This window comes from Papio anubis, chromosome 13 (assembly GCF_008728515.1).
Source record: "Papio anubis isolate 15944 chromosome 13, Panubis1.0, whole genome shotgun sequence".
Taxonomy (NCBI): domain Eukaryota; kingdom Metazoa; phylum Chordata; class Mammalia; order Primates; family Cercopithecidae; genus Papio; species Papio anubis.
In genome coordinates, this window is record NC_044988.1 from 43,923,233 (window position 1) to 43,939,696 (window position 16,464).

Sequence of the window (16,464 nt, forward strand, 5' to 3'; positions counted from 1 at the left end):
GTTTCTTGCTACTTCATATTAATAAAATTTTAAACATGAAAACAGTATCTTAATATCAAAAAATATTGGAAACTTCATGGGTCTCAGATGCAACTGAATTCAGATCTGGTATGAAACAGATCAAGAAACAGAAATAAATGATTACAGTAATACGTCTTTTTCACAATTTGCTTTCTGAAGGTTTCAGTTACTTGTGGTCAACCGTGGTCTGAAAATATTAAGTGAAAAATCCCAGAAACAAATAATTCATAAGTTTTAAACATCATGCTGTTCTGAGTTCTGTGTGATGAAATCTCACATCATCCCCTGCTATTCCACCTGGGGCAAGAATCATGCCTTTGTCCAGCACAGCCACACAGAAGATGCTACCTGCCCATTAGTCACTCCAAAGCTGGCTTGGTTATTAGACTGACTGCCACAGTATCACAGTGCTTGTGTTAAGTCACTTTAATTTTCTGTAATCATGGCCCCAAAGTGCAAGAGTAGTGATGCTGGCATCCCATGATAGTTGTTCTATTTTATTATTGGTTATTGTGATTAATCTCTTACTGTGTCTAGCTTGCACATTAAACTTTATCATAGCAATGTATGTGCAGTATAGGAAAAAGCATAGTGTACACAGGGTTCAATACTATTTGCACTTTCAGACATCCACTGGAGGTCTTAGAACATATCTCCCACAGATAGGAGGGATTAGTGTGTGCTTAAAGAATTACAAGATAACAACAACAAGGATATCATAAATGCCAATAGAAATATGTTGCAAAGAATCCCAAAAGGATCCAGGTAAATGAGAAAGAAAAAAAAAGTCAGCAAGATAGATTAGGGGAAAAGAGAGACAGATGAAACGGGAAGGAAAGGAGGGCAGTGGGAAAGGATGAAACAAATACATTTGCATGGATTTCAGCTATCAGTAGGGTTCAAATGAGTTTCAATGTCCAATTATTCTGAGAATTCATCCATCGCTAATGCTAACCATGACAAGTAAAAATCTATCAATGCCATTCTGTAGCTCCTGGTGACCTCAAGGCGAAAAGCTAAATGCAATTTGATTTCTGATCTAGATCCAGAAGGGAACCATTCAGAGGGCTGTTCAGCTTCAAGGTACAAAGGGTCTTAGTGTTTGGGAATGTGCATGCATTTCCCTGATGCACCAGTTGAATGCTGCATAATGCTTACAGGTCAAGGTTGTCATTACACAATGCTCTATTTTATTTTCTTAAGACTATTCACTACAAATAATAAAGAATTATTGAAAAGCCATGAAATTTAAGCCAGGCCATATATTTTTGAGAAAAAATGTCTAAATAGCAAAGCACCTGCATATCTCCAGAATATATACAATATATGTTTTGAATGTGAATTTTTTTTTCTGCTTTTTGCAGTACTGTATTTGAGAAGATCTTTCTATGCTGAGACTGTGATTGCTTAAACTGTATACAAACACCTGGAAGAGAAATAAGAGATGTAGTCAATCATCTGGGAATTTTCCCTGCAAGAAGCTACACAGCTATATGCCTGGCATCATGTAAATGTCCAAATCCAGGAGCCCATGAAACAGATTTGTAAAGTTCTAGACGTGCAGATGTCATGTAGATAAAGATTGGTTCATATCTTCCCATTTTAACAAAGCTTTCAATTTCCTGTCACCTGTCATTCTACGGTCAGAACTGTATGCCATGGACACACTTTATATGTAACCCATATGGCAATCACTTCAAGTCATTTAGCAGGAGGGGAAACTCCTTAAGTCTCTAATTCAGGCTTTCCCAACCATTTTGGACCAGACAATTCTTTGTTGTGGGAGGCCATCCTGTGTGGGAATGATGTTTAACAGCATCCCTGTCCTCCTTGCATTAGATGTAGTAGCACCACTTCCCTCTAGTCACAACAACCAAACATGTTTCTGGACCTTGACAAATGCTCCTTGGGAGAAGCCTTGGGAGAAGAGTCACCCCCACTCAAGAATTTCTTCTATATGTGGTTTTAATGTGTTTGTCACAATAGAAAAAACTGGTTCACTGGGAGACGGAGGTTGCAGTGAGCCAAGATCACACTACTGCACTCCCGCCTGGGTAGCAGAGCAAGACTCCATCTCAAAAAAAAAAAAAAAAAAGAAAAGAAAGAAAGCAAAAACTGGTACAATGTGAAGCTAAATTCGGATCCCTGAAAACCACTGCTGTAAGTGGAAGACATGGCATGGAGCAGTGGAAATAAAATTGGATTTGAACTTGTGAGGCTTCAGGTCCCTCTGTCATTCACCAGCTCTAAGCAGTCAGGTAAAAGAATGTTGTTTAAACACCCAGTTTAAAATCACAATCTCTTTCCCAAAAACAGCACTTCTAATCCCCCTTCTCCTGACCAAGTTTTTCATTTTTCCAAAGCATGTACCACGTACAACAAGCATACTATCATATTGATTTAGATCCTATATATGCTCCAAGGAAGCACAGGTCTTTGGTTCATTGTGGTAACCCAGGTGTCTTGTAGAGTGTCTAAAACATGGTGAGTGCTCAATGTTTGTTAACTGAATGAATGAATCTTGTTTATCCCACTGTTTCCTGAGCTAAGTTGACCATTGATATGGTTTAGCTGTGTCCTCACATCTTGAATTGTACTCCCATAATTCCCACATGTTGTGGGAGGGACCTGGTGGGAGATAACTGAATCATGGGGGCGGTTTCCCCCATACTGTTCTCATTGTAGTGAATAAGTCTCACGAGATCTGATGATTTTATAAGGGGTTTCCCTTTTTACTTGGCTCTCTCATTCTCTCTTGCCTGCCACCATGTAAGACTTGCCTTTTGCCTTCTGCCATGCTTGTGAGTCCTCCCCAAACATGTGGAACTATGAGTTCATTAAACCTCTTTTTCTTTATAAATTACCCAGTGTCAGGTATGTCTTTATTAGAGTGTGAAAACAGACTAATACAACCATCGAAAATGTTTTCCTCCCCAACCTTACTAACATCATTTTTCATACACTTGGAAAAAAATGCTAGGCTAGATGATTCTCACATGTTCTCTCTAGCCCTGACTTACTCTGGATTCTTTGACTATTGTTAGGCTTTATTAGCATAGAGGGAAAGATGGCATTGATAAATGAGCATTCTAACATAATTCATAATTTCTTAAAACATATGTATGCTATTTTCTAAGGCATGCATGTAATTCTTAACATTCAGCATTTTATGGAGATGTATTAATTGCCACAACTGGGAAGAGGATGATGCTACCCTTCAGCTGACAGAGGCCTGGGGTGCTGGTGAATGTTCCGCAGTGCCCAGGAGAGTCCCCTTTAACACCAAATGATTTGTCCCAAAACGTCTACAGTGCCAACGTTGAGACACCCTGTCCTGGACTAATAAATATGTTCTTTCTGATATTTTATTTTCTAGCTATTTGATTCACTTATGAAGAAACAATAAGCTGAAAGAAATACCTGGATTTAAATCACCAGTTTGGGAATTGGGACATTAATCCAGGTTAACAAGAGTCTATGAAAAAGATATTTAGACTCTCTATGCCTCAGTTTCCTTGCTTCCTATAATAATGTAATTATTACACATTACAAAGTGCAATAATGATAAGTCTGTACTTCAAAGGGGTTAAGTGAACCTTCATGAATTCTCATTAAGTATTTTGAGCTTCTCAGCAAAAGGTTTACAGAAGCTAAAATTGTGATTAAATTACTATCCTTATAACTATATCTTCATTTATAATCAAGTAGCATGTGACAAGAATTCCTGAAAATGTTAAAAAATATTTTTTCAAGTATCCAATCTAAGACTTATCAATTCAAAGATGACGCTATTAAACTCCATAATCGAATGCTATGAACACATGTGTTTTCATTTTTCTCTTTTTCTCTTGATAATGGGGAAATAGGGGTTAGCCAAGAGGCCACATAGTGAGTACCCAAAACAAGTGCTTTGGAATCAAGCACACCTTGTAACTACTGATTAGTGTGTGATTACGGTCAGTTACTCAGTCTCTCTAGGCCTCGGTTTTCATTATCTTAAAATTGAGGAGAATTACACTCATGTCAAATGATTAAAATTAAAATTACTTAATATGTATAAAGCACCCGTACACAGTGGGTGCTTAATAAGTGCTATTTTCCTTCCCTTCGTCTGTGCTTTCCTAAGATCTAGTCTGAAGACAAAAACCTTAACTCCTGGCTTGCAGGTAATGTGGAGGAATTAGCTAGCCAACAGTTTCAACCTCTTCCCCTACCAGGTGTTTCATAAAAACTGCTAAATATTGCAAAGTTTGCCTGATGGAAATTCCTTTTATTCTTCCGTCCCTTCTCTTTTAAAGCCAAAAACGGACAATAGAACAGTTAGAATGTGCGTTGCCAGAGGTGGGGGAAGAACCAGAGTGCAGAACTGGAGAAACAGTCACTGAGTTATCAAGGACTTCTGCATTTAACATGGCTTTTGAAGTTCACTTTTCTCCAGTGGGCACAAGAAAGAGGTCCACGTGGAAGTTGTATTAGGAAAACAACCTTGGTCAGAAGTTGGCCACATTCTGTGGTCCACAGAAGTGCTTTTCATGAATGATGTGGGTCCTGTGTAACTTAGTTTGGGGCTTCTGCAGATCATCTTGGAGATTCAACTTGGACTAGAAAACAGGCACGAGCTTGTGAGGGGTGCAGCCAAGGGGTGAGGCGATAAGATGAGCACTCATTTAGGTCAGGAGTTCAGGGCTCACCCTCCAGTGACTTCAAGACAATTACTTAAAAGCCTTGAGCTTTATTTCCTTATCCTCAGAGGATTGTGTTTTGCAGATAAAATTAGACAACTCGTGAAAACACCTAGCACAGTGCCTGAAATGTAGGCACTTAGCTAAATCTAAATCATTATGCAAATTTCCATAGATATCAGCATTATAAAATAATTTCTATTTACAATAAAGTGACTTCCAGATGTATTCCATGAAAAACTTGTTCCCCGAGCTATCCTGCCTGTGTGTGGGGTGGCGGGTCGAGAGAGGCGATTCTACAGCCCAGTTGGGTTGAGATTTGCTGCCTAGGCTTCGTTTCTGAGAGATTCCCAATCCACACGCACATCTCAATGACTCTAGGATGTGATGCAGTTAAACAAGCATGCAAGCTAGCTAGCTGGCAATAACTTGATGAATCTCACGAAACAAGCATTTCCAAATGCTTTTTATAGTGCAGCATCTATTTATCCTTCAGGACTGATACTCCATAGGAATCCTGCAATAGCCAAAACTGACCAACAGTCAAGATTCTCAACTTCCCACTGAACATGGGTCCTTCCCGTGCTCTTAAACAGGCCCATTTCTGTTCCAGATGGCACCCTGCAGTCCCTCTAGCTTTATCACAGAGGTTTCACCCCTTCAGATATGACGAATATGAATCTATTAATCTTGTCTAAGCCAAAGAACAACACAAAGTTCTACAGCATTTAGCTCATGGATTAATAGGCATATTGATTGTTTACTTTGTGATTCATCCCAGGATCAATTTCTAATTAGAGGCAGGCTTTCTAATCCACCAAATGTTTCTGGGATACTTCTTCAGTCAATTATTGTACCCACATGAATTAACTACAATAGTAATCACCACCACAAGTTGCATTTGTTAAGGACTTCAAATACACAAGATGCTTTCATATACATTACACATCTCATTTGTTTTTCTAAACAAATTGTAGTATCGCTTCCATTTTACAGAAGAGATAACTAAGGCTTGAACAGTCACTAGATAAGTTGCATTTGTTAAGGACTTTAAATACACAAGATGCTTTCATATACATTACACATCTCATTTGTTTTTCTAAACGAATTGTAGTATCGCTTCCATTTTACAGAAGAGATAACTAAGGCTTGAACAGTCACTAGATGAAGGGCAGAGCTCAAACCTTGTCCTCTAGCTCCAAGTTCAGTGGTTTATTATCTATAGTATAAATTCTAGTGTGTTAGATATGAAGTGCATGCTAATATAGAGGTCTATAATTTAAATTTTTTAAAAATCCCACTGAACTTTAAGGTCCTATATGAGTCAGTATTCTTTCTTGCTTGGGTGGCCAATGTCCGAAGAGAAAGAAGACAAGCCTGCTGTTCCATTCCCTTCAGGCCAGATTAGCACAGTCCTTAAAATGGGCAAAAAGTTTTTGTGTGCTGAGAAAAATCATGCACTCTAAGGCTGCATTTCCACTTAGAAAAGTCACTTTCTAGCTCTGTCCTCAGTTTTCTCATCTGTAAATTTCAGATGATGATGGTACCTGACTCATAGGTGGTTGTAATGATTAAATGAATAGCAATGAAATAGAGCAAACACCAATTATATTGCAAATGACTGTAATTTATATTGTACTTGTAACTACATTCTGGCTGGCTGTCTTGGGAAGATGAACCACTATTCATAACCTTGCTTCTTACTGGAAAATTGTGCACCTAGTTCCAAAAACATCTGCTTACAAATGGGATGGAGGACAACTATACCATTCAAAAATGATGATGATAAATGCTGAGTAATTTTACCCCCCCATCCCTTATAAAGAAAATACCCTAATGTATGTCAGAATCAAATAAAACTTCTCTCTGTATTACCCCTTGGTAGGCGTATGCCACAGCATTTTGTTCAGTCATGAACAAATGAACAAATTATATCAAGTTGAACTAGAAACATCTCCAGCACAGATACGTGAAAGTTAATATCCAACAAAAGCAGGAGGCTATTTAAAATGGCCTCAATTAATGTTATAATTAAATTAAGCAAATTTTGCCGTAATTCTCATATGAATTTGAGAGTTATTTAAAAATATAAATCATCTTCCAAAAGCAATGTCCTTGATAGTGACAAAGATTGAAAGGGGCTGTGGGTGAAGCAATATCAGCCTAGTATCATTACTGGGGGAAGAAAATTCTCTGTCAGCTACACTGCATTCACACATGGAGGACCAGAGGTCAGCATTAGGTCAGTAGCAAGTCTGATCAACATTCCTATGTTTTCTTAGTTGAATTACTCTTAAAATGTTAAAAAAAAAAAAAAAAAAAAAGTAAAGTCCATGTATTAATGTGTTTGGAGCAGGGTTTTTTTTTGTTTTGTTTTTGTTTTTGTTTTTTATATTTTCTTGAGAATTGGAAGATATTTGTCTAACGTTGCAAGTAGTTGATGTATTTTTCTATAAAGATTGTGATCCTGAGGAATTATTTCTCTTAGGCAAAGAGTTTAATGGGTGGAGGTCATCTGTTTTATGTTTTGTAATCTCAAGATTACATTTTAATATCAGGGGCCAGGTCTACTTTGTTCTAACCTATTCCCCAGCTCCTAGTACTGTGCACCCGGCATATAGTAGCCACGCGATAAAAGTCTGTGGAGTTAATAAATCTGGGCCAGGCTCTACATTTTATCAGGGCAACGGTGTGGGACCCTGGGAATGTGGTTTGCTAAGAAAAGCATGCTGGCTTTTTTTTCTGACAATGACTACAGTGACCTCTGCTGGTCAGATTTTAGAACTACAATTCAGGATCCGAAAGAAAATGCAAGAATTCTGGACTGCAGAGTTTCTTGGCTTTCTTTTCTTAGTCTATACTCCACCATAAAAGGAGTATAACAGAGCTGTATCACTTATGATGCTTAGTATGACTAGGATATGGTGACTACTAAAACAAGGACAAGTGAACACCTTTTCTTTGGGGTATCTGGGAAGGGTATTGAAAACAAGCAAAACAAACAATAAAAAGAGCACAGTACCAGAAGAACTGGACTCTGACAGACCTTTCTATGACTATCTGTTAGCTAGTAAGCTATTCAGGGTCTACATTCAAGAAAAGTCTGGAATAGGGACCCAGTCAGTGAAATTGTTGTGGTCTGTTAATCTTGTTAATTTTGAAGATGTGTTACTTTTGCTATTTTGAGGGTCATATCCTTCACACACCTTCCAAAGTCCGTTTTCCTCTTTACACTATCTTCATCTTACCTAGGATAAGTTTATCACCTTATAAACGTACTGTCAGGTAATTGTAATTTTATTCATAAGAAAAAGAGAAGATATTTGGCTAACTCTTCTTGACTACCTCATTTCTCCGACCGCAGACATTTTAGAAGGCTATAGTTACTAACACGGTCCTAGAGTGACCTCTTGCTGCGCAATTGCTACATGAACCTGCAAACTCACTGTTGGATGCTAGTGAATTGTTAAGACAGAAACCTCCCTGTGTATAAAAGTGTATACATTGACATGCATAATATGAATGTCAACTTAGCTTTTTAATGTTTCTGTACTCTGTAAAGCTATTGGCTTTCCTATTATCAAGCAGTAATAAAAAGAAAATTCATTCTCCAAAGTAAATTTCATGAGCTTGTGGAACGGTCTATTAACTTAACATCTTGGGTTCTGTTTTTAAAAGAACATTTCACTTTCCTAATATTCAGATACATTCTGGATGTAATATGCAGGACTACCGAATAAGCAAGAGAATTTACATTTGAGGAGTGGCCGAGTTCCCTGTGGGGTCCATGATTTGAAATTCCATGGTATCTGAATTTACTTCCAAAGATGGGTTTATGATGTAAAGAATAGTCTTACTGTTTAAGTCCTTTTGGCTAAATTTCTCATGGATAAATTCACCTACGAAAAAGAAATAAATGAATATCGTGGGTAATCAAACAAAACATTAAATAAGAGCTAATAAAATTGTATGGCTATTTTATTTTAAACACACCTTTAAAAAACAGCTAAGGCACATTTTACAAAAAGAAATTAGCATTACTGTAACTATCTTAAAACTCAAATGCAACAAGCTTAAATTAGGCATTAAATTGACTGCTTCAGAAATATTTGCCTTAAAAAATATAAAAATAAAGAGAAGGAGAATGGAAAGATACTGTAATAAAAATCCATAATTTGGTGCCATCCTGTTTAATGATGTATTATGATCATTGTGCTCATAAAGGAGAAATAATATACAATCCAGAGAAACCATTAGGAAAAGAACCAAGAACTTTAAAAAAAATCTGACATCATTTAGAGTCATTTAGAATTCATGACAGAAGAAAAAATTGGTCACAAATAGGAAATTGGTCCTGACACTATGTTCCTTTGAATATACTATAATCAGCTGTTGCGAAAAAAATTATAAATAATCAACAGTTGTATATCAGTATTTGGTTCTTCCAGTCAGGATAAATTTAGGAAGGCTCAGCTCCAAACCCTCTTTAGGACCAATATTGATTTATAAACTGCATCTATCAGTAAGCCCTGGGGAGTGTTTACCAAATGGGCCTGCACTTAATTAAATTGCTCTCTAGCCCTGCCAGCCACTGGGTATTTTAAAATGAGCAATTATAAGGATTAAGGAAGCCAGTACCTGTTGTTGCGTTCTCCAGATGTCCATGTTTTGGGCCTTGTAGAATTTTAAAGATGATCTGATCATCCTCAGTGTCAGGGTCTGATGCCTTCAACACGCGGGAAGTGATGTAAATCCCATAGCAGCCATTTTTCAGGAGCCCCACTTGAGAAGGGGAATGCAAGAGTGTGATACGAGGAGCTGTTTTGTCCAGTTGGTCCACCTGGATCATCAACAATGACATACAATGTTAGCCAAAGGCCTCTCACCCCCATGCAACGTTGGGCTTTATTGGTTCAACAATGACACACTGTCCCGCGTTTTGGATTCCTTCTACTCCTCATTAGCGGATTCCTGTTAAAGACTGTCCTGTTCACAACAGCCTCAGCAAATATCACAGTGCTTGGAACAGAGGCCAACTTTCCACCGTAATCCTTGATCCCACTTTATCAATTTATCTATTGCCTGACTCCCACTTAGAAATACAAGTTCCGAGAGGGCAGGCGTCAGGTCTTTTACCGCCATGGATTCCCTGCACCTGGCACAGTGCCTGAACCATAACAGAAGCCCAGGGAATGTCTATTAAATCAATACACTAAAATTGACCCAAGAATTCTAGAGCAGACTTCATGTTAACTCCACAGAAGAACTTCCCTCATTTTCCTGGTGTTTAGTGATTTATAGACACAAAATTGTGAGGGTTTACAAATATATAGAAAAAATTTTTGGCATGTCTTTTTTTCAACTGGCAAAAATGTTGAATAAAAATAGAGATACCTCAGTAAGGAAAAAGTGAAAGGTGATTATTTCTAGACATTTGCATATTTGTTTCATTGAGGATGAGAGCCAGGTAGCTGAACAGGTGGACTAGATTTGTGAAGATGGTGGATGAGCAATTACTCGTAAGTGATAACAGAAGTGTAGGTTCAAACACAACAAAGGACCTTGTTCAGTCTGTATGGAGCTCAGTGCATCTTGCATTTGCAAGATGACTGTTGTAGGTTAAGGACAGAGCAGGTTTGGATGGATTAGAACAGATTCGCCACTGATACTAGAAAACATGTAAAAGAATTTTCATTCTCCTCACTCCTAATCTCTCGGTTCTTAATTTCATTTACACCAAACTGATACTACTGTAAATCTTACTTTGCCCTAGCAAAGTAAAGAATTCATGTCAATGATAAGACCATGTATATTTTTGTGTATTATGATACAATGAACTACTCTGTAGCTATTAAAAAGAATAAGGGAGAAAATGAATTGATGATGAAAAATTTCCACAATTTTGTGTTAACTGAAAAACCTAGCAAGTTGCAGAATAGAACTAGAATATAATTATAATACTATTTTTGTTAAAAATATATATTTATCTATACATGACGTTTGTATAGACATAGGCAAAAGTCTGGGAGATTTGCACAAATGTGTTCATTTGTTTTGGGGTGGGGAAAGATTACAGCTCCTCCTCTGTTTATTTCATAAGAAATTTTGTCACAACCAACCATTTTTTCCTCTCAAATTGGCAAGATTCTTAAAAAAAAAAAAAAAAGCAGAAATAATTATAACTCACGCTGATGAATATGTGAAGAAACAGATATTTTTATATTTTGCTGGTAGGGGTACAAAATAGTGAAAATTTTTCTGTATCTTGAAGAAACAGATATGTATGCAAAAATGATTGGATATATATTCACTAAAATACTACTTATAAAAGCAATTTACAAAAAGAATGAAAAGTCCACCAGGGGATTTATAAACCATCTCCACCTGAGACTGAGTTCCAAGCAGCCTTTAAAAATCATGCTATCAGGAATATGATTAGTTATCAAGAACTATCAGGAATAGTTAATGACATAAGGAAATGTTCAAAATACATGAAGATGGAAACAGGCAGTATGCATAAAAAATAGTATATATAATATCATCCCATTTTTAATTGAACAAAAGAATGGAAGAAAGCCCCTAACAATACTTTTTGGAGTGATATGGTCGTCAAGAATTTGTTTTTCTTGTAGTTTATGAATTATTTACAATACATACTTATTTTATAAACCAAAAAAGCAACAAACATTTTCAAAAGTCACAGTCATTCTTCTCCTCTCCTGAAGAGTATGGGTGGCAACTTTCAGAGCAGTGAGGTTGGGTGTCAAATTGTCATTGTGGCCTGTGAGGGAAGAAGCTCCCACAACCATGTGGCCAGTAAGAGAGATGGTTAGTGGAAGAAGAGGAAAATTAAAGTACTTCTAAGCCATATAAAAAATATCCAAAGTTGATACTAAATGAATAGTTGAATGTAGGATGGTTGTTTTATTTTGGTTTTGGATGTTATAATTCCTTAAAAATGAAAGTGTTACAAAAGTAATAAATGTCTATTGTGATCATGTGTTTTTAAAAAACATCTAGGCCGGGCGCGGTGGCTCAAGCCTGTAATCCCAGCACTTTGGGAGGCCGAGATGGGCGGATCACGAGGTCAGGAGATCGAGACCATCCTGGCTAACACGGTGAAACCCCGTCTCTACTAAAAATACAAAAAACTAGCCGGGCGAGGTGGCAGGCGCCTGTAGTCCCAGCTACTCGGGAGGCTGAGGCAGGAGAATGGCGTGAACCCGGGAGGCGGAGCTTGCAGTGAGCTGAGATCCGGCCACTGTACTCCAGCCTGGGCGGCAGAGCAAGACTCCGTCTCAAAAAATAAAAATAAATAAATAAATAAAAAATAAATAAAAATAAAAAACATCTAAACTCTAGCAACACGGTCCCGTCATGTCTCCGGTCACATTAAAATATATCCCAGGTCTTATTCAACTTCTAGCTTTGTCAAAAGTAGATCTTCTGGCTCAGTACACCAGAAGCATTTTTAAATATTGCGTTTCTAGATTTTTTTAAAAGAAAGCTCTATCCTTTGATAACTTGTGTTGTATTTACAGGAAATGCACGGAAAGCAATGGCATGACGTTTTTCTCCCTCACCTGACCCCTTTAAAGGAGAAGTACAGGTTGCATCAGTTGCAATAATTTTGGTCAGACAGAAAAGATTTCCTACAAAATGAATGTCAGGTTGTGACTGTGTCAGTTAAATACACCTGTGTTTTGGCGCAGTTTGGCCCTCAATTACTCAGGTACCACCAGAAAAGTAGTTTACGCATAGTTGGGAGACTTATTTGGAACAGTTTACCACTCAGTGGTGGTCAACATCCATATTGTCTTGGCAGAAAAAGCTCTTGAAGGCAAGACACTCAGGGCGTCATCTCTCCTCCACTGCTGGTGGGTTCAGTCACTTTCTAAAGGCTCTTCACTTCTCTGCTCAAAGAGACTGAGGGTTCTGGGGAATTACGGGAGGAAGTTCGAAGCTTACCTTGTGGGGTTTTTACACATAATGATTTTTTTTTTTTTTTTGCAAGGAAAGCCTTATACTTTTGACAAAAAAAGAAACTTTACAATGTATGTCCAACATTTCCCTATCAGTAAATTCCACAACTTCCAATAGATAACTCTCTTATAATAGCCATGCTCTTTAAGATGAGTGTTGGTGTTGGGAGAGACCTGATTCAAGTTCTGGTACTTTCCCCAGTCTCCATCCTCTTTTCCATCTGTGCTATGGAGCGTAGGAAGGAACTGTGACGTCTACACTCAGAATTTATAATTCATACAAATTTGCGGCTAAAGAGACCCAGAAAAGTATCCCTAGTGGGACAGTACAGAGACAGGTCTCAACCTAGGTTAGGGAGTTAGGAATAAAAAAAGACACTAACAGACTGAAGAGGGAATGTGACTAAGATCAATTAAAACATATGATTAAAAATAAAAACAATAATTTTAATACAAAGTGCTTCTTACTGTGTCCACGATGTCACTATCTTCTTTCTTCTCCCAGTGCATCATTTCATTGCATTTTCTGGACCTCCATGACTGCCAAGGACTCATCCAGCACCCATTCTATGCTCTCAAGGCTTTCCTCATAGATAGACTCTGTGAGGCTTCATTTTATGTGTCAACTTTGCAGGGTGTGTTTTAGAGGGGATTAACGTTTACATCAGTAAATTTTGAGTAAAGAGATCACTCTCCGTAATGCAAGTGGGCTTCAGCCAATCAACTGTAGGCCTTAAGAGAAAAGACTGAAGTCCCCCAAAAAGGAAGGAATGTTGCCTCCAGACTCCTTTGGGCTAAAGATTGCAACGTTAACTCCTGCTGAAATTTGTAGCCTGTAATCCCAGCACTTTGGGAGGCCGAGGTGGACGGATCACGAGGTCTGGAGATCGAGACCATGCTGGCTAACACGGTGAAACCCCGTCTCTACTAAAAACAATACAAAAAAAATAGCCAGGTGTGATGGCAGGTGCCTGTAGTCCCAGCTACTCGGGAGGCTGAGGCAGGAGAATGGCATGAACCCGGGAGGCGGAGCTTCCAGTGAGCCAAGATCGCGCCACTGCACCCCAGCCTAGGCAACAGGCAAGATTCCAACTCAAAAAAAAAAAAGAAAAAAGAAAAAAAGAAAGAAAGAAAGAAAGAAATTTGTAGCCTGCCAACCTGCCCTGTGTATTTCGGACATGCCAGGCCCTAAAATTGCATGAGCCATGAGCCAATTTCCTAAAATAAATGTCTCTTTGTCTCTTTCTTTTTTTTTCTCTCTCTCTCTGAGAGCAACGGAAAAATGTAACTATTTTACTAGTCAGAAAGTATTCTGAAGCGAGAGATAAATTTTAACTATTTTGTGTTTGGTGAGAGTGTGTAGAAGAGGGTGAATTACTTCCAAGGAGAGTAGATTCAAGGGTTTGAGAGCCAGAATATACTTGATGTGTTTTGACTTAAAAAAGAAAAACACATTATGCCCTCCAGGAATCCTTGTAATAGTCAACAAATGTGGCAGCGTAGTGTCATAGAAAGGACACAGAATGTGGGATCAGAAAGACTTGAGGTCTTTGTGTGTATTTGATCAAATTATTTAACTCCTGAACTTGTATCCTCATCTATAAAATGTCAATAACAAAACTTGCTTCATATGAGTTTTATGAGAATCAAATAAGATTTATGTGGAGTGGGTCTGGCCTGCATTTAACACTAAAGGAACTGCAATTGCTGCTATTATTACCCTCACCATTATTACATGTGTAATAGTATAAAGATGCTGCCTCGTAAGTTTCAGCATCAAATATGTTTCAGGCCCTATGCGACTGCTTTGAATACCTAATCCTATTGAATTCTCACCACAATGCTGTAGGCATGTTTTTCAAAGAAGGAAAAGTAGATTCAGAAGAGTTAATGAATTCTTTAAGGTCAGACAGTTAATACATTGCAAAGCAGAAATTCAAACCTAGGTCTGTCTGGCTCCAAAGCCCACGGCTTTTGCTCCTTTCTGTGCTACCATCGACACTCACAGTCAGTCATTAGCACCTCTGAGGGCACCATATCTCTTTCATTCATATTAATATGCTGTTTGTGCTGTAGATGCATAATCTGTATTTGAATTAAAGAGGAAAGGAAATTAAAACATAGTTCTTGGCCAGGCGTGGTAGCTCACACCTGTAATCCCAGCACCTTGGGAGACCGAGGCAGGTGGATCATTTGAAGTCAGGAGGTCGAGACCAGCCTGACAGACATGGTGAAACCTAGTTACTACTAAAAATACAAAAACGTTAGCTGGGCATGGTGGCACATGCCTATAGTCCCAGCTACTCAGGAGGCTGAGGCAGGAGAATCGCTTGAGCCCAGGAGGCGGAGACTGCAGTAAGCCAAGATCATGTCACTGCACTGCAGCCTGGGTGACAAAGCAATACTCTGTCTAAAAAAAAAAAAAAAAAATAGTTCTTGATGTCACTGTTTTCACATCTCTGGCAGATGAACTGTGTTTTTCATACTTACCTGAATGGTGAATAAAACAGGTTCTTCCCACATTCTCCCATTCACAACAAAGCCTTGGTTTGTCCTGTCTGTGGCCATGAAAGTAAAGCAGTCAGTCTGGGAGTCCCCTCCTGAGTGCCGATAGGCCACATTCCTGCTGTCCACATCCTGCTGGGTGAAATTGTGTTGAAGTAGGCCTGTTCCCCACAGGTAGAGCTGGCCATGCTGGGGGAGCTGAACCAAGAGGAAGGTGAGATTCTCCGCAGCTGTGTCAGGGTCAGTCAGCTGAAGGAGGTCAGGGGAAAGCAGGCCCACAGCCCCCTGGGCCAGTCTCAACCCCTTGTTCCTGGTTACCACGGGCAGGGCTCTGTCCACAGTCTCCAGCGTGATCTCAAACACCCCATGCTCGGTCCGCAGTCCATTGCTGATGATGAATCTGGCAAAGAGAGGCAAGGCAGCCTTCAGCATGGATTCTTGTGTCACCATCTACTGGAATGAAACGATAATAATACACACCTTTACTAAAGGGTATGTCGTGTTGTGACTCAAATGAAAAATCAAGGGCACATCTTGCAGAAGAATCCCTATCATTAAACCAGTCACTAGAGTAATGCATAAATGGACCATTCTACACCCAAGAATATTTTCCCAACAACATTAATGATAGACCCATGTGATACAACAGGGGAATTCTGACAATCCTATTTCTCAGACTCACCAGTGCTTAATGTGCCTTGCACCACATAAAAATTTCACATCCAATGAGACTCATCATACGAATTTGAAGAGTATACCCCCTTTATTTATTTATATTTTTTCATTTTTTTTTTCATGGGTGTGTAATAAAGTTGTAAGTCTGATAACTTGGAGACCAATAGATTAAAGTGCTAAATGGGTTGAATTTAGCTAATTCATTCTACTCATATATTTTTATGGTAGATTTCTTAATAGCAGATCACATTTCTCAGACATGTAATCTCACTTAAATCATCTTTCCCTTCCAGGCCTCATTTCCACAGCTCTGAAAAATGAATGGGATGGACCAGAAGATCATTAAGTACCACCCAACTCTAAAATATTACGGGAGGCTCTAATCTCTTACAGTTTACATGTGCTTCTGCACTTTCTCCCTGTAAGACAGGTGAGAGTTATGCTACACAAGGATTATTTTCCTGCTTCAAAGAAAGGTTCAGAAAGTTGGTGGGAGATCATAAGGCAGGTAGGAGATGAAGCTGAGACTAGAATGCAGGTCTTCTGATCCCTGCACCCTCTACTCTTGCAGAGTTTAAAATAAATGCTGGCTTAACAAT

General features: G+C 38.6%; 1 protein-coding gene across 16 annotated transcripts in view; it reads right to left on the bottom strand.

Moving 5' to 3' along the window:
* Positions 1-16,464, bottom strand: part of FREM1 (FRAS1 related extracellular matrix 1) — a 175,383-nt gene that overhangs the window by 26,850 nt on the left and 132,069 nt on the right. For 9 of the 16 annotated variants that reach the window (XM_031654249.1, XM_031654248.1, XM_031654247.1 and 6 more), the window contains 3 exons: positions 15,176-15,590; positions 9,342-9,543; positions 8,458-8,602 (listed from right to left, as the gene is read on the bottom strand). In XM_031654249.1, coding sequence (XP_031510109.1) covers positions 8,458-8,602; positions 9,342-9,543; positions 15,176-15,590 — 762 coding nt within the window. Of the gene's footprint in view, positions 1-8,457; positions 8,603-9,341; positions 9,544-15,175; positions 15,644-16,464 lie in introns of those variants that run through there. The other 7 variants (XM_009188747.3, XM_021927501.2, XM_009188745.3 and 4 more) reach the window with 6 other exon arrangements.